Source organism: Cherax quadricarinatus, chromosome 17 (genome assembly GCF_038502225.1).
Source record: "Cherax quadricarinatus isolate ZL_2023a chromosome 17, ASM3850222v1, whole genome shotgun sequence".
Taxonomy (NCBI): Eukaryota; Metazoa; Arthropoda; class Malacostraca; order Decapoda; family Parastacidae; genus Cherax; species Cherax quadricarinatus.
This window is the reverse complement of record NC_091308.1, coordinates 24,240,536-24,264,473: the sequence shown is the minus strand read 5'-3', so window position 1 is coordinate 24,264,473 and position 23,938 is coordinate 24,240,536. Positions and strand designations below refer to the sequence as shown.

At 48.3% G+C, this 23,938-nt stretch overlaps 1 protein-coding gene across 2 annotated transcripts in view; it reads left to right on the top strand.

Annotated features, from left to right (window-relative positions):
* The window catches only part of gukh (GUK-holder), a 1,015,958-nt gene that overhangs the window by 809,116 nt on the left and 182,904 nt on the right, over positions 1-23,938 (top strand). For both annotated transcript variants that reach the window (XM_070085874.1, XM_070085875.1), the window contains exons 4-6: positions 18,331-18,585; positions 19,706-19,818; positions 21,378-21,516. In XM_070085874.1, coding sequence (XP_069941975.1) covers positions 18,331-18,585; positions 19,706-19,818; positions 21,378-21,516 — 507 coding nt within the window. The remainder of the gene's footprint in view (positions 1-18,330; positions 18,586-19,705; positions 19,819-21,377; positions 21,517-23,938) is intronic.

The window sequence follows — 23,938 nt, the reverse complement described above, 5'->3', positions numbered from 1 at the left end:
CACGTCACTGGTCACACTGTGTGAGACACGTCACTGGTCACACTGTGTGAGACACGTCACTGGTCACACTGTGTGAGACACGTCACTGGTCACACTGTGTGAGACACGTCACTGGTCATCCTGTGTGAGACACGTCACTAGTCACACTGTGTGAGACACGTCACTGGTCATCCTGTGTGAGACACGTCACTGGTCACACTGTGTGAGACACGTCACTGGTCATCCTGTGTGAGACACGTCACTGGTCACACTGTGTGAGACACGTCACTGGTCATCCTGTGTGAGACACGTCACTGGTCACACTGTGTGAGACACGTCACTGGTCACACTGTGTGAGACACGTCACTGGTCACACTGTGTGAGACACGTCACTGGTCACACTGTGTGAGACACGTCACTGGTCACACTGTGTGAGACACGTCACTGGTCACACTGTGTGAGACACGTCACTGGTCATCCTGTGTGAGACACGTCACTGGTCACACTGTGTGAGACGTTACTGGTCACACTGTGTGAGACACGTCACTGGTCACACTGTGAGACACGTCACTGGTCACACTGTGTGAGACACGTCACTGGTCACACTGTGTGAGACACGTCACTGGTCACACTGTGAGGCACGTCACTGGTCACACTGTGTGAGACGTCACTGGTCATCCTGTGTGAGACACGTCACTGGTCACACTGTGTGAGACACGTCACTGGTCACACTGTGTGAGACACGTCACTGGTCACACTGTGTGAGACACGTCACTGGTCACACTGTGTGAGACACGTCACTGGTCATCCTGTGTGAGACACGTCACTGGTCATCCTGTGTGAGACACGTCACTGGTCACACTGTGTGAGACACGTCACTGGTCACACTGTGTGAGACACGTCACTGGTCACACTGTGTGAGACACGTCACTGGTCATACTGTGTGAGACACGTCACTGGTCATACTGTGTGAGACACGTCACTGGTCACACTGTGTGAGACACGTCACTGGTCACACTGTGTGAGACACGTCACTGGTCACTGTGTGAGACACGTCACTGGTCACACTGTGAGACACGTCACTGGTCATCCTGTGTGAGACACGTCACTGGTCACACTGTGTGAGACACGTCACTGGTCACACTGTGTGAGACACGTCACTGGTCACACTGTGAGACACGTCACTTGTCACACTGTGAGACACGCCACTGGTCATACTGTGTGAGACACGTCACTGGTCACACTGTGTGAGGCACGTCACTAGTCATCCTGTGTGAGACACGTCACTGGTCACACTGTGTGAGGCACGTCACTGGTCATCCTGTGTGAGACACGTCACTGGTCACACTGTGTGAGGCACGTCACTGGTCATCCTGTGTGAGACACGTTACTGGTCACACTGTGTGAGACACGTCACTGGTCACACTGTGTGAGACACGTCACTGGTCATCCTGTGTGAGACACGTCACTGGTCACACTGTGTGAGACGTTACTGGTCACACTGTGTGAGACACGTCACTGGTCATCCTGTGTGAGACACGTCACTGGTCATCCTGTGTGAGACACGTCACTGGTCATCCTGTGTGAGACACGTCACTGGTCACACTGTGTGAGACACGTCACTGGTCATACTGTGTGAGACACGTCGCTGGTCACACTGAGACACGTCACTGGTCACACTGTGAGACACGTCGCTGGTCACACTGTGAGACACGTCACTGGTCACACTGTGTGAGACACGTCACTGGTCATCCTGTGTGAGACACGTCACTGGTCACACTGTGTGAGACACGTCACTGGTCACACTGTGAGACACGTCACTGGTCATCCTGTGTGAGACACGTCACTGGTCACACTGTGTGAGACACGTCACTGGTCATCCTGTGTGAGACACGTCACTGGTCACACTGTGTGAGACACGTCACTGGTCACACTGTGTGAGACACGTCACTGGTCATCCTGTGTGAGACACGTCACTGGTCACACTGTGAGACACGTCACTGGTCACACTGTGTGAGACACGTCACTGGTCACTGTGTGAGACACGTCACTGGTCACACTGTGAGACACGTCACTGGTCATCCTGTGTGAGACACGTCACTGGTCACACTGTGTGAGACACGTCACTGGTCACACTGTGTGAGACACGTCACTGGTCACACTGTGTGAGACACGTCACTTGTCACACTGTGAGACACGCCACTGGTCATACTGTGTGAGACACGTCACTGGTCACACTGTGTGAGGCACGTCACTAGTCATCCTGTGTGAGACACGTCACTGGTCACACTGTGTGAGGCACGTCACTGGTCATCCTGTGTGAGACACGTCACTGGTCACACTGTGTGAGGCACGTCACTGGTCATCCTGTGTGAGACACGTTACTGGTCACACTGTGTGAGACACGTCACTGGTCACACTGTGTGAGACACGTCACTGGTCATCCTGTGTGAGACACGTCACTGGTCACACTGTGTGAGACGTTACTGGTCACACTGTGTGAGACACGTCACTGGTCATCCTGTGTGAGACACGTCACTGGTCATCCTGTGTGAGACACGTCACTGGTCATCCTGTGTGAGACACGTCACTGGTCACACTGTGTGAGACACGTCACTGGTCATACTGTGTGAGACACGTCGCTGGTCACACTGAGACACGTCACTGGTCACACTGTGTGAGACACGTCGCTGGTCACACTGTGAGACACGTCACTGGTCACACTGTGTGAGACACGTCACTGGTCATCCTGTGTGAGACACGTCACTGGTCACACTGTGTGAGACACGTCACTGGTCACACTGTGAGACACGTCACTGGTCATCCTGTGTGAGACACGTCACTGGTCATCCTGTGTGAGACACGTCACTGGTCATCCTGTGTGAGACACGTCACTGGTCACACTGTGTGAGACACGTCACTGGTCACACTGTGTGAGACACGTCACTGGTCATCCTGTGTGAGACACGTCACTGGTCACACTGTGAGACACGTCACTGGTCACACTGTGTGAGACACGTCACTGGTCACACTGTGTGAGACACGTCACTGGTCATACTGTGTGAGACACGTCACTGGTCACACTGTGAGACACGTCACTGGTCACACTGTGTGAGGCGTCACTGGTCACACTGTGTGAGACACGTTACTGGTCACACTGTGTGAGACACGTCACTGGTCACACTGTGTGAGACACGTTACTGGTCACACTGTGTGAGACACGTCACTGGTCACACTGTGTGAGACACGTCACTGGTCACACTGTGTGAGACACGTTACTGGTCACACTGTGAGACACGTCACTGGTCACACTGTGTGAGACACGTCACTGGTCACACTGTGTGAGACACGTCACTGGTCATACTGTGTGAGACACGTCACTGGTCACACTGTGTGAGACACGTCACTGGTCACACTGTGTGAGACACGTCACTGGTCACACTGTGTGAGACACGTCACTGGTCACACTGTGTGAGACACGTCACTGGTCACACTGTGTGAGACACGTCACTGGTCACACTGTGTGAGACACGTCTGGTCACTGTGTCACGTCACTGTGTGAGACACGTCACTGGTCACACTGTGTGAGACACGTCACTGGTCACACTGTGAGACACGTCACTGGTCACACTGTGTGAGACACGTCACTGGTCACACTGTGTGAGACACGTCACTGGTCACACTGTGTGAGACACGTCACTGGTCACACTGTGTGAGACACGTCACTGGTCACACTGTGTGAGACACGTCACTGGTCACACTGTGTGAGACACGTCACTGGTCACACTGTGTGAGACACGTCACTGGTCACACTGTGTGAGACACGTCACTGGTCATACTGTGTGAGACACGTCACTGGTCACACTGTGAGACACGTCACTGGTCACACTGTGTGAGGCGTCACTGGTCACACTGTGTGAGACACGTTACTGGTCACACTGTGTGAGACACGTCACTGGTCACACTGTGTGAGACACGTTACTGGTCACACTGTGTGAGACACGTCACTGGTCACACTGTGTGAGACACGTCACTGGTCACACTGTGTGAGACACGTTACTGGTCACACTGTGAGACACGTCACTGGTCACACTGTGTGAGACACGTCACTGGTCACACTGTGTGAGACACGTCACTGGTCATACTGTGTGAGACACGTCACTGGTCACACTGTGTGAGACACGTCACTGGTCACACTGTGTGAGACACGTCACTGGTCACACTGTGTGAGACACGTCACTGGTCACACTGTGTGAGACACGTCACTGGTCACACTGTGTGAGACACGTCACTGGTCACACTGTGTGAGACACGTCACTGGTCACACTGTGTGAGACACGTCACTGGTCACACTGTGTGAGACACGTTACTGGTCACACTGTGAGACACGTCACTGGTCACACTGTGTGAGACACGTTACTGGTCACACTGTGTGAGACACGTCACTGGTCACACTGTGTGAGACACGTCACTGGTCACACTGTGTGAGACACGTCACTGGTCACACTGTGTGAGACACGTCACTGGTCACACTGTGTGAGACACGTCACTGGTCATACTGTGTGAGACACGTCACTGGTCACACTGTGTGAGACACGTCACTGGTCACACTGAGACACGTCACTGGTCACACTGTGTGAGACACGTCACTGGTCACACTGTGAGACACGTCACTGGTCACACTGTGTGAGACACGTCACTGGTCACACTGTGTGAGACACTTTACTGGTCACACTGTGTGAGACACGTCACTGGTCACACTGTGTGAGACACGTCACTGGTCACACTGTGTGAGACACGTCACTGGTCACACTGTGTGAGACACGTCACTGGTAACACTGTGTGAGACACGTCACTGGTCACACTGTGTGAGACACGTCACTGGTCATACTGTGAGACACGTCACTGGTCACACTGTGTGAGACACGTCACTGGTCACACTGTGAGACACGTCACTGACCACACTGTGTGAGACACGTCACTGGTCACACTTTGAGACACGTCACTGGTCACACTGTGTGAGACACGTCACTGGTCACACTGTGAGACACGTCACTGGTCACCCTGTGTGAGACACGTCACTGGTCACCCTGTGAGAGACATTTCACTGGTCATCTTGTGTGAGACGCACGTCACTGGTCACTGTGTGAGACATGTCATTGGTCATTTTGTGTGAGACACGTCACTGGTCATCTTGTGTGAGACACACGTCACTGGTCACTGTGTGATACACGTCACTGGTCACTCTGTGTGAGACGCGTCACTAGTCATCTTGTGTGAGACGCACGTCACTGGTCACTGTGTGAGACACGTCACTGGTCACTGTGAGACACGTCATTGGTCATCTTGTGTGAGACACGTCACTGGTCATCTTGTGTGAGACACACGTCACTGGTCAGTGTGAGAGACACATCACTGGTCAGTGTGTTAGACACGTCACTGGTCAGTGTGTTAGACACGTCACTGGTCATTGTGAGACACACGTCACTGGTCGGTGTGAGACACGTCACTGGTCAGTGTGTGAGACGTCACTGGTCAGTGTGTGAGACACACGTCACTGGTCAGTGTGAGACACACGTCACAGGTCACTGTGTGAGACACGTCACTGGTCACTGTGAGACACGACATTGGTCACTGTGTGACAAGTCTCTGGTCACTGTGTAAGACATGTCACTGGCCATCCTGTGTGAGACACGTCACTGGTCACTCTGTGAGACACACGTCACTGGGTCACCCTGTGTGAGACACACGTCACTGGGTCACCTTGTGTGAGACACACGTCATTGGTCACCCTGTGCGAGAGACACGTCACTGGTCACCCTGTGTGAGACACACGTCACTGGTCACCCTGTGTGAGACACACGTCACTGGCCATTTTGTGAGACGCACGTCACTGGTCGCTGTGTGAGACACGTCACTGGTCACTGTGTGAGACACGTCATTGGTCATCTTGTGTGAGACACGTCACTTGTCATCTTGTGTGAGACACACGTCACTGGTCAGTGTGAGACGCGCGTCACTGGTCACCCTGTGCGAGAGACACGTCACTGGTCACCCTGTGTGAGACGCACGTCACTGGTCAGTGTGAGACGCATGTCACTGGTCACCCTGTGCGAGAGAGACGTCACTGGTCACCCTGTGTGAGACGCACGTCACTGGTCACCCTGTGTGAGAGACACGTCACTGGTCACCCTGTGTGAGAGACACGTCATTGGTCACCCTGTGCGAGAGATACGTCACTGGTCACCCTGTGCGAGAGATACGTCACTGGTCACCCTGTGCGAGAGACACGTCACTGGTCACCCTGTGCGAGACACGTCACTGGTCACCCTGTGTGAGAGACACGTCACTGGTCACCCTGTGCGACATACGTCACTTTGTCCCAGTAAATGCTTGTTCTGAAGATGTGTCTTCTCTGAACTCTAGTCAACAGTACACTGTATGGACGCAACATCATGATGGCTCATTTCGATTCCTGGGACCGGGCCACCGGGGCGTTGACCCCGCAAATCGACTCCAGGAAGACTAGATATACATGAGAGTGAGAACTATATGGTACTCTATGGTTCCTGCAGGTCTGGCGCTTCTCCGTGAATAAGCTAATGTTCGTTGGGTATTCCTTTATGAATACTAATAATTTGCCTGTGGTTGTCATCTCTAGTAAATCCTCACTTTCTATGATTGACCCACTCATGTTGGTGGGTGATATAGTGGAAGTGATGCACTGATGGTGGTGTGGTGGTGATGTACTGATTGTGTGGTGATGTAGTTGAGGTAGGAAGTTCATAGACCGATAAGGAAAAAAAATCTAAATTCTTAAAGACCAGTATGAATCAGTGTTCTCCAAACCACTAAACGAGTGTACTATAGAGGATACATGTAGTTTTCCCATTACCTCTGCCCGCCTTGCAAATCATATATCTGACATATTCACAAATCCCCTTGAATTCGGAAAACAATGGCAAACATGCCCACACATGCAACACTTAGGCCGGATTCAAAATACTACCTCTAGCACACTTGGATCTGACATATATCTCACCCATAGCCACCTGTGTGCAGGTGTCCCTGCCCCTCCCTCTGTGTAGCTTGTGGCAGGAAACTGACTTTGAAACCTATCATAATAGTTTGCCCATGGTTAAAGCTTTTCCGCTTTCGTCATGGTTTTTATAATTAATGGGGTACTTGTAGGGATTTCGTGGAGCTTTTCGGAAAGTTTTTTTGACATTAATAATTCAGTACGGTGTTCCGTAGCTCGATCGCTAGCGAACTCAGTTCACACTGTGGGGGTCCGGAGTTCGAATCTCCGGTACGGCTGCAAAACATTAAGGATGTGTTTCCATAAGACACCTACTGTCCCTGTTCACTCGTCAGTCTAAAATGGGTACCTGGGTGTTTGTGGACTGGTGTGGGTCGCATCCTGGGACAAAACTGACCTAATTTGCCCGAAATGCTCAGCATAACAAGGGGCTTTCTATATAGTATTATGTCATTGATGTCAGCTAGGACTGTATACCTTGTACATGTACTTGTAGAAATAAAGATATTATTATTATTATTATTACTATGATTATTATTATTATTAAAGTATTTGTGTTGTGTGTTTTATCCGTGTTAGTTGCTCTTAATGTTTGTTAATTTTATCTTTTCTTTTTTCTTGTATGTCTGGTACAATATAGTGTATATATATATATATATATATATATATATATATATATATATATATATATATATATATATATATATATGTAAGACAAGACATTGGGAGTAGAAATCTTTAAGTCAAGTACTTTCACACTTTTCAGTGCATCATCAGGAGCTATTCAATGTTGCAAGGGAGCAACCAAAGCAGGGCGAGTTTTCTCAGAGTAGCGTAGTGCGGGCGTGGCATGTCACCGGCCACCGCTTCTCTTAGAATGTGGGCAACGGTCAGTGCCAACCCCATACCATCACCGTCCCCCTACTCTCCATATGGAGTAAGAGGGTTTCTGAGATGTCAGGTATAAAATTAGAAGATTTAATAGCCAGCCCCAAGCTTTTTCAAGCCACTTGTAATAGGTCATGTGATTTGAGAATATACTTTTCTCATTGGATACTATATATATGGATTGCTATTGTTCTCTGTAACCTTTTTAATTAATAAAAGAAAGGAATAGATTGTGCTCTTTGTATGTTTAAATATCCTCCTCTGGGGTACTTGAATGGTCCCAGGAGTACTCAGACTTGTCTCTTCCTAAATATTGTCTACTGTCCTTCTCAGTGTCGGTTAATATGCCTTACTTGGGAATCTTCTATACGTTTCCGATAATATTTCTGTGATAATATTTCTGGTGGTGGTGGCGGCGGCGGCGGCGGCGGCGGTGGTGGTGGTGGTGATGGTGGTGGTGGTGGTGGTGGTGGTGGTGGTCGTGGTGGTCGTGGGGGTGGCGGCGGTGGTGGCGGTGGTGGTGGTGGTGGTGGTGGTGGTGGTGGTGGTGGTGGTGGCGGCGGCGGTGGTGGTGGCGGTGGTGGTGGTGGTGGTGGTGGTGGTGGCGGCGGTGGTGGTGGCGGCGGTTGTTGTGGTGGTGGTGGTGGCGGCTGCGGCGGCGGCAGTGGTGGTGGTGGTGGTAGCGGCGGCGGCGGCGGCGGTGGTGGTGGTGGTGGTGGGGGTTGTGGTGGTGGTGGTGGCGGCGGCGGCGGTGTCGGCGGCGGCGGTGATGGTGGCGGCGGTGGCGGTGGTGATGGCGGCGGTGGCGGTGGTGATGGCGGTGGTGGCGGCGGCAGTGGTGGCGGCGGCGGTGGTGGCGGCGGCGGCGGCGGTGGTGGCGGCGGTGGTGGTGGTGGTGGTGGCGGCGGCGGCGGCGGCAGCGGTGGTGGTGATGGCTGTGGTGGTGGTAGTGGTGGTGGTGGTGGCGGCGGCGGTGGTGGTGGCGGTGGTGGTGGTGGCGGCGGCGGTGGTAGTGGCGGCGGCGGTGGCGGCGGTGGCTGCGGCGGTGGCGGCGGCGGTGGTGGCGGTGGTAGTGGTGGTGGCGGTGGTGGTGGCAGCGGCGGTGGTGGTGGTGGCGGCGGCGGTGGCGGTGGTGGTGGTGGTTGTTGTTGTTGTTGCTGTTGTTGTTCCGGGGGTGATGGTGTCGTAGGAGGTGGTGGTGGTGGTTGTTCAGGGAGTGGTGGTGGTGCTTGTCCTGGGGTGGTGGTGGCGGTGCATGTGGTGGTGATGGTGGTGCATAGGGTGGTGGTTGTTCAGGGGCTGGTGGTTGTACAGGGGGTGGTGGTGTACGGGGTGGTGGTGGTGCAGGGGCTGGTGGTGGTGCAGGGGGTGGTGGTGATGCAGGGGGCGGTGGTGATGCAGGGGGCGGTGAGGGTGCATGGGGTGGTGGTGCTGCTGGGGGTGGTGGCTGTGCAGGCGGGGGTGGCGGTGGTGCTGGGGGTGGTGGTTGTGCAGGGGGTGGTGGTGGTGCAGGGGGTGGTGGTGGTGCACGGGGTGGTGCACGGGGTGGTGCAGGGGGTGGTGGTGGTGCAGGGGGTGGTGATAGTGCAGGTGGTGGTGGTAAAGGGGGTGGTGGTTGTGCAGGGGGTGGTGGTGGTGCACGGGGTGGTGGTGGTGCAGGGGTGGTGATTGTCCTGGGGTGGTGATTGCCCTGGGGTGGTGGTGGTACCAGGGGTGGGGGTGGTTCCGGGGGTGGTGGTGTCGTAGGAGGTGGTGGTGGTGCAGGTGGTGGTGGTTGTTCAGGGAGTGGTGGTGGTGGTGCACTGGGTGGTGGTGGTGATGCAGGGGGTGGTGCTTGTCCTGGGGTGGTGGTGGCGGTGCAGGTGGTGATGGTAGTGCAGGGGGCGGTTGTTGTTCAGGGGGCGGTGATGGTAGTGGTGCCGGGGGTGGTGGTGTTGCCTGGGGTGGTAGTGTTGGTGGTGCAGGAGGTGGTGGTTGTTCAGGGGGTGGTGGTCGTAGAGGGGGTGGTGGTGGTGTACGGGGTGGTGGTGGTGCAGGGGGTGGTGGTGGTGCAGGGGGTGGTGGTGATGCAGGGGGCGGTGATGGTGCAGGGGTGGTGGTGCTGCTGGGGGTGGTGGTGGTGCAGGCGATGGTGGTGGTGGTGCAGGTGGTGGTGGTGGTGGTGCAGGGGGTAGCGGTGGTGGAGGGGGTGGCGGTGGTGTGGGGGGTGGTGGTTGTGCAGGGGGTGGTGGTGGTGCAAGGGGTGGTGCACGGGGTGGTGGTGGTGCAGGGGGTGGTGGTAGTGCAGGTGGTGGTGGTACAGGGGGTGGTGGTTGTGCAGGGGGTGGTGGTGGTGGTGCACGGGGTGGTGGTGGTGCCGGGGGTGGTGATTGTCCTGGGGTGATGATTGCCCTGGGGTGGTGGTGGTACCAGGGGTTGGGGTGGTTCCGGGGGTGGTGGTGGTGTCGTAGGAGGTGGTGGTGGTGCAGGTGGTGGTGGTGGTTTTTCAGGGAGTGGTGGTGGTGGTGCACTGGGTGGTGGTGGTGGTGATGCAGGGGATGGGGCTTGTCCTGGGGTGGTGGTGGCGGTGCAGGTGGTGATGGTGGTGCAAGGGGTGGTGGTTGTTCAGGGAGTGGTGGTGGTAGTGGTGCCGGGGGTGGTGGTGTTGGTGGTGCAGGAGGTGGTGTTTGTTTAGGGGGTGGTGGTGGTGCACGGGGTGGTGGTTGTGCAGGGGGTGGTGGTGCAGGGGGTGGTGGTGATGCAGGGGGCTGTGGTGCTGCTGGGGGTTGTGGTAGTGCAGGGGGGGGGGTGGTGGTGGTGGTGCAGGGGGTGGCGGTGGTGCTGGGGGTGGTGGTTGTGCAGGGGGTGGTGGTGGTCCAGGGTGTGGTGGTGGTGATGGTGCAAGGGGTGGTGGTGGTGCAGGGGGTGTTGGTGCAGGGGGTGGTGGTGGTGCAAAGGTTGGTGGTGGTGAAGGGGTGTTGGTGGTGCAAGGGGTGGTGGTTGTTCAAGGGGTGGTTCACGGGGTGGTGGTGGTGCAGTGCGTGGTGGTGGTGCAAGGGGTGGTGGTGGTGCAGGGGGTGTTGGTGGTGCAGGGGGTGGTGGTGGTGCAAGGGGTGATGGTGGTGGTGCAAGGGTAGTGGTGGTGGTGCGAGGGTGGTGGTGGTGCAAGGGTAGTGGTAGTCCAGGGGGTGGTGGTGATGCAGAGGGTGGTGGTGGTGCAAGGGGTGGTGCACGGGGTGATGGCGCAGGGGGTGTTGGTGGTGCAGGAGGTGGTGCACGGGGTGGTGGTGCAGGGGGTGATGGTGGTACAGGGGGTGGTGGTGGTGCAAGGGGTGGTGCAGGGGGTGGTGGTGGTGCAGGGAGTGGTGGTTGTGCAAGGGGTGGTGGTGGTGCAGGGGGTGGTGGTGGTGGTGCAGGGGGTGGTGGTGGTGCAGGGGGTGGTGGTGGTGGTGCAGGGCTCTGGTGGTGGTGCAGGGCTCTACGATGGTGGTGGTGCAGGGCTCTACGATGGTGGTGGTGCAGGGCTCTACGATGGTGGTGGTGGTGGTGCAGGGGATGGTGGTGGTGCAGGGGATGGTGGTGGTGTAGGGGGTGGTGGTGGTGCAGGGGATGGTTGTGGTGCAGGGGTGGTGATGGTGCAGGGGGTGGTGGTGGTGCAAGGGTGGTGGTGCGAGGGTGGTGGTAGTGGTGGTGCAAGGGTGGTGGTGGTGGTGCAAGGGTGGTGGTGGTGGTGCAAGGGGGGTGGTAGTGGTGGTGGTGGTGCAAGGGTGGTGGTGATGCAGGGGGTGGTGGTGGTGCAGGGGGTGGTGGTGATGCAGGGGGTGGTGGTGGTGCAAGGGGTGGTGGTGCAGGGGGTGGTGGTTGTGGTGGTGCAGGGGGTGGTGGTGGTGGCGGTGCAGGGGGTGGTGGTGGTGCAAGGGGTGGTGGTGGTGGTGCAGTGGGTGGTGGTGGTGCAGGGGGTGGTGGTGGTGCAGGGGGTGGTGGTGGTGCAGGGGGTGGTGGTGGTGCGAGTGGTGGTGCAAGGGGTGGTGGTGGTGCAGGGGGTGGTGGTGGTGCAGGGGGTGGTGGTGGTGCGAGTGGTGGTGCAAGGGGTGGTGGTGGTGCAGGGGGTGGTGGTGGTGGTGGTGCCGGGGGTGGTGGTAAGGTGAGATCGAGGGCAGTGAAGGTGGTTACCTCTGGTTAATATTTGAGTTGATGGTGTTATGGCAGGTGCTGCTAGGTCGTGTGCTAGGTTACTCACCCTCCTGGGTCTCCTTACTTCTCCCTCCCCCATCTCTCTCTCTCTGAGGTCAGGATACTAGAGTTAAGGTGTTCTCAGCATCTTCATCTGTCTAACGAGTATTCTTGTTTTTCTTTGAAAAATTCTGTGATTCTGAGGCGGCACTTGAAGGAGTATCTTTCTCTTTCTAACTTGCTTCAACGACCACATGCACAGATTTATCCTTGGGAAGTGTCGGCAGGACGTAGTGTCTCTCCTTCAACAAGAATCTTCACATTAAGACAAATCTCTGTTGATTCAGTATCAGGCACATTAATCTCACCCATAGCGCCCGTGTGCAGGTGCTCCTATTCCTGGTATAAACCTTGGTAATAAATACTGACAAGCTGGTTTAGAAGAACGCGAAAGCAAACACTAGGACATATTTATTAGAAAACGTTTCGGTCCTGGAACCTTGATCAAGGTCCCTGGACCGAAATGTTTTCTGATAAATATGTCCTAGTGTTTGCTTACGTGCTCCTATTCCTCTCTCTTCTCGCCTAATTGCACTTACCTAATTGTGGTTACAGGGGGTCAAGGCTCTGCTCCTGGCCTCCGCATCTCTGCCTGCCGCTACTGATTTCCCTCTCCTTGACGTGTGAGACGTATCAACTCTTCTTAAAGCTATGTATGATATGATTCTGCCTCTACCGCTTCTTTGTCTAGGTCGTTCCACTTCCTGACCACTCTAAGGCTGAAGAAGTATTTCCTAACATCCATGTGACTCTGTGCTTATAATTTTAGCTGTGACTGTGTGCCTGAGACCTACGCCTCAGATTCTCTCTGTGCACCCTGTCAATTCCTCTCAACATTTTGTACGTCGCAATTATGCCAACTGTGGTCCTTTTGTCCTCTAGTGTCGTTAGGTTTACGTCTGTTGTCAAATTAACAGCATTTTCTGCAACCCTACTAGACATCATGGAAACTTCAGTTGCACATATGGTAACAGAAGTAAATGCCCCATATGATCACATTGATATGTCGTTCATAATCACTGTTACAGCGATGAAGACTTTACTACAAATAACTTAGTCACTGTCTGAGGATCTTAAGTCACCTCACCACCTGCTGATTTCTGCTGCAGATCTTGTTAAGTCAGTCCTGTCTGAACTTCAGGAAAAACACTGAGAATTCGTGGCAGGGTATCTGGCAAGATAACGCTTTCAGTCGTGTCATTTGCAGGAGCTTGTTGTTGATTCTCAACTTGGGTATCGTCGGCAAATGTCTCCTCATGAATTCTGCACAAATGCTTATTTTATAACGTAGACATGTTAGTCAACGAATTAAACGGCGATATTCTAACAACTCATCAGCACTGAATCCTTAAGATGTGTCATTTCTAGAGAAATCTTGTATCCTGGAGATGGCATTTCACTTTGGTGTCAAGGAGGAAAATTTTAAGTGTTGAGCCTCATCCAGTGTGGCTTCTTGAGAGTAAAAATAATGGTGATACAATCACAACTCTACTATGTTCTATTATGCTACTATACTCGAGCTATACTATGATGCTTTCATAGATCTGTATGAGCTGGTATGCAGCAGTGTAACTTAGTAAATACTTAGCATGTGATCGTAGTTTTTCCTGCCTGCGACTTGGCAAGAACTTATTTGAGGAACAACAGTAGTGATAGCAGAACAAGTGATATAACAGTTATATCTATAAACTTTAAAAGAACCAAGAGTCTAAACGTTGAAGGTATCATTGATATTTTTGCTTCCATCCATAACAACAGAAGAACCATACTGGTATAACTTTTCACTTACCCTGAGCCTCTCTTATGAGAGTCAAATAAATATATTCACCCTTTCCTGTTTAGCGCTTAATTTAATTATAATATTAATATTATAAGGTAATTATTTTGATGGCGAGTTGTATATAAATGTAATTTCGTGTAATTATTAATATATATAGTTCATGTTCTTTGATACGGACATTCGTTTTCTCTTACAAAATATTCTAAGCAATTGAACCTGTGCTTCAGTTCCTTGAATTAAGCCTGAATGCCTTCCATTCCCCAGGCGCTGTATGACCCCTACGGATTTAGCGAGCCTCATGAATGCAATAACGATCTTATAAGTGTAAATACAAGGATCATTAGAAAACAGTGTGGCTGCTTTGCAAATACAAGAGCCCCCCCCCCTCATGCAACAGCTAGCCCTCCCTAAGCCCCCTCCAATTAACGAATTCATGAGTTTTTTTATAACTGATGCCGATTATTTGAACTTGGCATAAGAGTATTTATTTGTGTTGTGTTTCAGTCAGGTAAGTAGTTTGTTTATTTTAGCTTTTATTTTTCCTTGTGTATGCTGTAAATAATTTTGTCATGAGCTCTGAATGACCCACACAGTCAAAGCTTACTTCAAATATCAAAGCTGCTACTTCCTGTTAAGTTCACCATCTCTCCGTGTTATGTTCACTTGCCGTGTCATGTTCGCTCGCTGTGTCATGTTCACTGTCCGTGTTATGTTCACATACTTGGACACACACGCACTCTCTAGCTCTCTGTTCCTTCATGTACTTTGTTATTCTGTGGTGTAGCGGGCTTGCGGCCTCCTTCACTGTGCGCGCAACCCTCTCTTTATTATTCTGGTCTCACTAGGGCCCCGTGGCGTATGCATTATTACAATTTGAGGTGCGTAGGAAAACCCACCGGCACAACTACGGTTCTACTGGGAGACACCAATTGTGGCTCTCCTTGCCTCTCTCTAATACAGTAGGTTCTCACTAGCCTGGCCCATGGCCGGGCTCTTGGGAGTAAGAAGAAGTTCGAAACTCATCTGATCTAGAGAATGTACAGAGAACCTTTACTGCACGTATATAAGTTCCATCAAACACCTTAACTACTGGGAACGCCTGGAAGCACTTGACTTGTACTCACTGGAGTGCAGGCGAGAGAGAGATATAATCTACACTTGGAAGATTCTGGAGGGACTGGTTCCTAATCTGCACACAGAAATCACTGTCTACGAAAGCAAAATACTTGGCAGGTGATGCAACATACCCCCAGTGAAAAGTAGGGGCGCCATTGGTAAACTAAGAGAAAACACAAAAAGTGTCCGGAGCCCAAGGCTGTTCAACAGCCTCCCACCATGCATAAGGGGCATTACCAATAGACCCCTGGTTGTCTTCAAGAGGGAGCTGGACAGATACCTAAAGTCAGTGCCGGATCAGCCGGGCTGTGGTTCGTACGTTGGACTACGTACGGCCACCAGTAACAGCCTCGTTGATCAGGCCCTGATCCACCGGGAGGCCTGGTCGTGGACCGGGCCGCAGGGGCGTTGATCCCCAGAATGTCCTCCAGGTAGCACAAAACTTGATAAAGTCATCAAGCACCAACGGCAAGAGTTTTGAGTTTTCTTAGCTCTAGTTCAGTACGCTTTCACATGGGGGATGTTAAATATTAATCAAAAACTATTTTTTTTTATTATATAGTCGCAGGTGGTGCCGGCTTTGATCCTCATAGTTCACACACACTGCAGATTGAAAAACTTTTGTATGAAATGTGATGGTGAGTGAGGGGTGTGGGCAACAGCGAGGCCGCTCAAAAGTAGGGAGATGGGGACAGTAGAACTTGACTACTGACGCTCAGTCCGGGACAGTGACAGTACCCCTTTATTGCACATCAGTAACAGGGGACGCCGGCATTCACAACCTAGGCAGCTTCTACCTACATATATGAATACAATTTGCTTCCCATGGTGCTGGTGGATCCTAAACCTTCCCACCCACCCATATAATTGTAAAAGAAAAAAAAAGAGTAAACAAAATACTGAGTAACACAGTATAACTGTGTTAACGGTGAACCTTTCAACAGACTAAAGATTGACAACCCACATGAAATGTTCATGACTGTGACCCTAGGCTCAAACCACTTGTCTGAATATAATTCTAACTTCGACTACAAGTAACAGGTGACCTCACCTTGAAGATATTGGTATGATGACCATCCACTCTGCTCCAGAGAATTAATGCCAGTACCTGGAGAGGGTTCCGGGGGTCAACGCCCCCGCGGCCCGGTCTGTGACCAGGCCTCATGGTGGATCAGGGCCTGATCAACCAGGCTGTTACTATTGGCCAATATGACACTTTTCAAATTGCCTGTACCCTCATTTGGCCAATAGTGACACTTTTCAAATTGCATGTGCCCTCATTTGGAATATTGTTAGTGTTGACGGCTCCGTTCAGGGCAGGCGAGATATTAGAGCTGGAACAGATACGGAGATCATTTACGGCCCTCATACAGCCAGTAAAGCATTTAAATTGCTAAGAAACCCTTAAAGTCGTAAATATGTACTCACTAGAGCTAATGAGAGAGAGTTTACATGATATATACCTAGAAACAACTTGAGTGCCTTGTCACAAATCTGCACACTGCCATAACAACATACAGGGGTGAGAGATATGGGAGGAAGTGCAAAATAAACCCAGTGAAAAGTATGGGTGCAATGGGGACAATATGAGAACACTGTATCAACATCCGTGGCACCAGACTATTCAGCATCTTACCAGAAGATATACGAAACATTTCTGGGACAAGTATAAAAGTCTTCAAGAAGAAACAGGACAAGTACAATATCTTCACCAGATGCCAGATCAACTAGGCTGGGATGAATATGTGGGCCAGCGGGCCTCCGGCAGCAACATCCTGGTTGAACAGGCAAGCAACAAAAGAGCTGGGCCCAAGGCCGGGATCCTGGAGTAGAAAAACTATAGAAACTCAAAGGTATATTATATGAAAAAAAAAAAACACTATTATCGCCATTTAACAAAGGTGGCAGTAAAGCAGTCACAAAAATCTTTCATCCTATATATTAACTCTGACGTGACACATTATCAAGGTTTTATTGTAGTGAGAGAGAGTAGGCTGCTAAACATGGCAACCTATCCGCATTTGACACCGTTCATTTTCTTACAGATTTATTTTTACGTTAATCACATTAATTAGCAACTTTATAATCTACACGCTTTGCACAGTGTGAGGATGGGTTGTACGATCACATTACGGTATTAATATACCAACAGTCAGTTTAGGTAAGTGGAGACATTTGCAAGGTTTGAATATTTATTTATTATAACTGACAGAGATATAGTTTAGCCTCAGACCGGCCTGCGAGGGTAGACCCTTAGAAACCAGCCACAGATGTATCACCTGTGTAACTGAGACAAATCATACCGTAGAACCTTAACAGTCTTTACAGATGATATTACAATATATTTGTGTGAGTTCTGCTGCTACATAGTATAAATGTCTGTACTTTATAACACTACATGTCTTTCATAGAATTATAAATGTGTGGTTTACAAATATTGTACATGGGAGCCCTTATCATTGCCTGCACACATAGTGTGTATGTTGATTTACTTTTCAGAATAAAAATAACGATTAGAGATGGTGTGTTTATGTATGACGTGATTATGGTTGCTCATTCTTCAGCTCATCTAAATGATTTTAAGATTATTTTTTTGGACAAATTTCTTTTGAGTAGTTTTTGAGGTCTGTGCGTTTTATATGTCCGTGATGTGTACTTATGATGGACCGTACTTAAGATGCAAGTTTATATTTTTGTCTTAATATTTTCCTCATAATTTATTCTCAGTAACACAACTTTGTTTTCCTAATAATTATTAAGCCGCTTGGCACATAATTCAAATGATTAATATTATTGCGCGTAGCTGCATCACCAGGAGATTATTCGTAATATTGCAGCTAGAGAATATTCCTAATATATACCTCAAGATGGAAAATATACAGTATTATGCAGTCGCACGCTGTACGCTGCTAGTTTGTCAACGTGAATGTGTTGTGGAGTTCACATATTAACCATTACCATTGAACGCAAATGACAAGATCCTTGCATCGATGTCGATCCTGAACGATTTCATACTCCCTAACAGTTGAGGCCTCCTCCTTCACCCATGAATGTAATAATAATAATATTATTATAATGATAAAACTTAATAATAATAATAATAATAATAATAGTAATAATAATAATAGTAATGTAGATGACAGGAACACTTTTGTCAAACTTAATAAATATTTTTTGTTTTTCCTCTACAAAATTCACTTTAAGTATTAGTGCCTGCAAATTTGAGTTGAAAAATAGTATATAACCAGACAAATGTTATACCTAGAGTTAAGGTTGCAGTAATGTAAATAATAAGTTAGATTTGTGTGTTTCACAGCCAGCGAGTTTTGTTGCGCTGCGGGAATGGTGCTCTGACGACGAGACCTTAACGGAGGTGTCGCTGGCACCAGTGTCACCGTCCGTGCCGGCGCCCGTGTGCCCACCACAGCGGGAACCAACGCCCCACAAACTGCCCTCGCCCGAGCAGCGCGTACTAGCACTCTCCCTCAAGTACCCACCACAGCTAGTACCCATTGATGTCTCCGGCACAGGCTTCAAGCGGCTCGAGAAGTTCCGCCAGTCTCTAGTCCACGTGAGTTATTTTATTGTGGTCCCTCCTGTTTATTTAAATATTCTCTTTCTCTCGCTGGTATGAATAAACAGAAGAATAGACGGGGACTGGAATCATGGTCCATGCATGTAAGAGGCCTAGCGCTGTGTAGCAACAGATGTTGATAAATTAGACACATGTGCAACTCTTGGGTATCCTCAATAAAGATACCCAAGAGTTGCACATGTGTCTAATTTATCAACATGTCGGTTCTCTGAACCATTCATCCACAAAGCAACAGATGTACCACGAAATCTTCTAGAATTGTGAGATACAATTGGTTCACAGTTGGTGCAACCATGTCCCTGGTAGAGTAGACGGACCGTTGATCTGTACTATAATGCATGAAGAGCCTCGTCTATATGGCTCACCAAGGAATTCAGTAGATTATTATACTGAATCAAAGATAAATAAAGTAAGCACGTTAAGCCCGAAGTGTGGCTTTATCAAATACTTGACAAAGCTACACAGCAGCCAAAACGTGAGTACATAAAAGGCTTACGCTATTTATGTCACAGATTCATCATTTGTAGACTTTGACCATCTATTGCCAGATTTCTGAACTTGACACGTTACTAGCTCAGCCTTGGACTGGGCTACTGATACACACTTGTGGGAGTTCACACTACACACTTATCTCAGTCTTACCAAACGTAAACTTTATAGGAAATTCTTTCACAGCTCTTTAAGAAATGTCAAGATATTCCATTCATAATGACATACTGTAGAGCCAAAATAAATAACAACGTATCCTTGCCTTAGCTATAATAAATAACTCATACTACTTTAACTTTGACAAAATAACTTAATCTTTTTCTAATTTTTAAATGGTAGATATGGTGTGCAAAGTAAATCTTATCATAGTTATCCCTACAAGATACATACACCGAGAGGTCTATTTCTCTAAGCGTACATATTTTGAGACTTAAATCCCTATTAAAGTATTCTTGTTTGGTGGTGAAAAGGTTACGTGCAACCCCTAATGACCCTTAAACTCCATTAATCAACCAACCTTGTTTTCTCCCGTAAAAGCTATGCAGCCGAAGTACGAAGCTTAATGACTTTTAAAATGAAATGGTGTTAACGTGTTCTGTATTGACAGTTTGAGTACTACAAGGGCAAGCGTCGTCGTAAGAGAGTGAAGAGACGAAACACCATAGCTGACACCCGTGATGCTCGCATAGTTCTTGCTGACAGAGAGGCTGCATCCACCTCGTGAGTATATGTGTGCTGACTCCCGCCTCCCTTCACACACACTAATACACATATCTGCGCATAATATTAATTAACGTCACAACACGTTACACTCATCACAACACATTACAGCCATCACAACACATATTACAATCATCACAACACATTACAACCATCACAGCACATATTACAATCATCACAACACATTACAACCATCACAGCACATATTACAATCATCACAACACATTACAACCATCACAGCACATATTACAATCATCACAACACATTACAACCATCACAGCACATATTACAATCATCACAACACATTACAACCATCACAGCACATATTACAATCATCACAACACATTACAACCATCACAGCACATATTACAATCATCACAACACATTACAACCATCACAGCACATATTACAATCATCACAACACATTACAACCATCACAGCACATATTACAATCATCACAACACATTACAACCATCACAGCACATATTACAATCATCACAACACATTACAACCATCACAGCACATATTACAATCATCACAACACATTACAACCATCACAGCACATATTACAATCATCACAACACATTACAGCCATCACAGCACATATTACAATTATCATAACACACGTTACAATCACAGTACCCACAGGATGGGTAAGGGGTGCATAATAAACATATTAAAACAATACACATTACAGTCGTCACAACACTTTACAGTCATCACAATGCATATTACAGTCATCAGACATTAGTCATCACAACACACATTACAGTCATCAGACATTAGTCATCACAACACACATTACAGTCATCAGACATTAGTCATCACAACACACATTACAGTCATCAGACATTAGTCATCACAACACACATTACAGTCATCACACATTACAGTCATCACATATTACAGTCATCACTACATCACATTATAGTCATCACCACACACATTAAAGTCATCACTACAACACATTACAGCCATCACAACACATTAGTCATCACAACATATTACAATCACTACAACACATTACAGTCATGACACTGCATTTTAGTCATTACACTGCATATTACGGTCATCAGAACACATTACCGTCATCACAATACATATTACAGTCATCTCAATACATATTACAGTCATCTCAACACATATTACAGTCATCACAACGCATATTACAGTCATCACAAGACACATTAATGTCAACACATCACATCACCATCACCACACATCACCATTACCACAACACGTCACATCACCACACATCACAACACCACATTACGATCACAACACATCACCACCAACAATTTCCATCGCCACAGCACATCACCATCACTACACACATTACCATCACAATTTATCACCATCACCACACCACATCATCATAGCTATCACCATCGTTACAACACACATTACCATCATTTTTTGTATTACTGTAATATATGCCCACACTGTAGAAGCTGGACTGATACATGAATGAACACTTTATCTGTTTGGTATTATACATTATTAATTGTGTTGTATTTGTATGTTGTTTATATACCTTGTATAAAAGTACATTGTTGCAGGTCAGGGCGTGGGAGGTCATCACCTCGTTCAGGGTCACCTAGCTCACGAGGGGGAGTATCTTTCACCGACCGATCCTTCGATACCACAGAAACATTAGAAACAACATCTAATACTACTAAAACAAGCTCTGACAGAGAGGTAGGCATCACCACCTGCAGGACTGTGAGGAGATAGTTATCAAACTTGTGGACTTGTTTGGGATTCCATATTTGGTAATTCCCAGGTGTGCTTATACTCTAGCAAGTTTAGTATATCTCAAGTGTGCTTACATGCTAGTTACCTCGCCTGATTAACTGATTGCATGAAATACTCTTAATCCTGATCCTTATTGTACATGAAAACAAGTCACAGTATTTATGTGTAATTAAAGTCACTGCTGTTGATCATTAAGTTAACACCTTAACTGTCCATCATGTAGATCTATGTTAGTGGGATCAGTGTCGGTGCCGTATGTGTTGAAAAGATAACAATTCAGTACTGTATCAATTGGTTGGGGAAGGGGGTAGGAATAATAGATATTTCAGTAGTGTGATGAATGGTTTTGAAAACTGACAAGTTGAAGAGTTGAGACACTTATGCAACACATGGGAATCTTTATTGAAGAAACGTTTTGCCACACAGTGGCTTCATCAGTCCAATATAGAGTAGAAATGGGTAAGGAGAGGAGGAGTTTGAGGTAATCAGTCCCCCAACCTGGAATCGATGTGTTCAGTCCATCACTCTTGTAGGAAGTGCAGCATAGGGCCTGAGAGGTGGCTTATATACTGCAGTCAGATGAGTCGAAGCAGGAGGAGGCGGGATCACAGTGGGACCTGCCACTAGTGTAAGTAGGTCGTCGTCCAAAGGTTGGACAAGTGTTGAAGTCTTTGTACCAAGCTCCCATGATGTTGCAGTGTCTGACAAATGTGATGAATGGTTTTGAAAACTGACAAGTTGAAGAATTGAGACACTTATGCAACACATGGGAATCTTTAAACTCCTCCTCTCCTTACCCATTTCTACTCTGTATTGGACTGATGAAGCCACTGTGTGGCGAAACATTTCTTCAATAAAGATTCCCTTGTGTTGCATAAGTTTCAATTCTTCAGATATTTCAGTTGTTTATGTTGATAAGCATGAAATAGTGAATGTGATATGAAAGGGTGGTTGACTATGTACTGTATAGTAGAAGAGGTTATTGTGTGAGACTTGCAGTACAAAGGAAAAATAAGGGATATATTAAAGGTGTGAGCATAGAAAATAAAGGATATGCAGTGTGATATGGACTTGAGAAAACAATGGGTGACGTATGTACAGTACATTTAAAATTTTGTGAAGATAAAATGGAAAATGGATATAGTTCCAGAGTGATGGGTTGTGTTAATTAAAAATCTGATATGAAGATAAGACATACTCTTAAATGAAATATAATGAGGGAAAGCTTAATATTATATTCCATCATGCTTATGAAATATAAACAGTATAGAGCAGTTAAATTGTATTATGATTCAGTATTTCTAAAGTGGTTTGTAATCTCTGGGTACAGTGGAACCTCAAAAATCGAACTTAATCCATTCCAGGAGCTAGTTCTAAATTTGAAAAGTCTGAAATTTGAAGCAATGTTTCCCATAAGAAATAATGGAATTACAATTAATCCGTTCCAGAAACCCAAAAATATTCACACAAAAAATACATTTTATAGAGATTAATTACAGTTTTACATACAACAAATACTATAGTTTTTAATTATGTAGAGTAATACAAATAAAATAACATTTTTACTTACCTTTATTGAAGATTGGTGATGGCATCTGGAAGATAGGGAGGAGGAGAGAGGGAGTTGGGGTTAGTGTTTGGAAGGAGAATCCCCCTCCATGAGGACTTCAGGTAAAGCCCTCTCTGGGGTTACTTCCCTTCTCTGTCTTTTAATGCCACTAGGATCAGCTTGAGAGTCACTGGACCCCTGTCTCACAAAATAACTGTCCACAGTCCTCTGTTTCTGGTGCCTCTTTAACATTTCCCTAAAATGGGACATGGTTCTGTCACTGAACTTGTTGCAAAGATGGCTTGTTTCACCTTGCTCAGGGTGGTACTTCTGCACAAACATTTGGACATCATTCCACTTGGCACAAATCTTAATCTTTGAAGAAGGCACCTCATCCACTCCCTCTTCCTCCTCCTCTGAAGCAAGTTCCTCAGCTGTGGTCAGATACTGCTCCAGATGAAACTCTTGCAGCTCTTCAGTGGTTAACTCTTCCCTGTGGTCCTCCACCAACTCTTCCACATCCTCAACACTCACCTCCAACCCCAGAGTGTTCCCCAATGGCACAATAGAGTCCACAACAGGCAGAGGGTCAGCTGGGTCAGGGTCAGCCTCAAACCCTTCAAAATCACTCTTTTGGACACAATCTGGCCACAATTGTCTCCAAGCAGAGTTCAAAGTCCTGGAAGTCACTCCCTCCCAAGCCTTACCTATAAGGCTTATGGAGCTGTAGATGTTGAAGTGATATCTCCAGAACTCTCTTAGGGTCAACTTAAGTGTCTGTGGTCACTTCAAAGCACTTTTCAAACACTGCTTTTG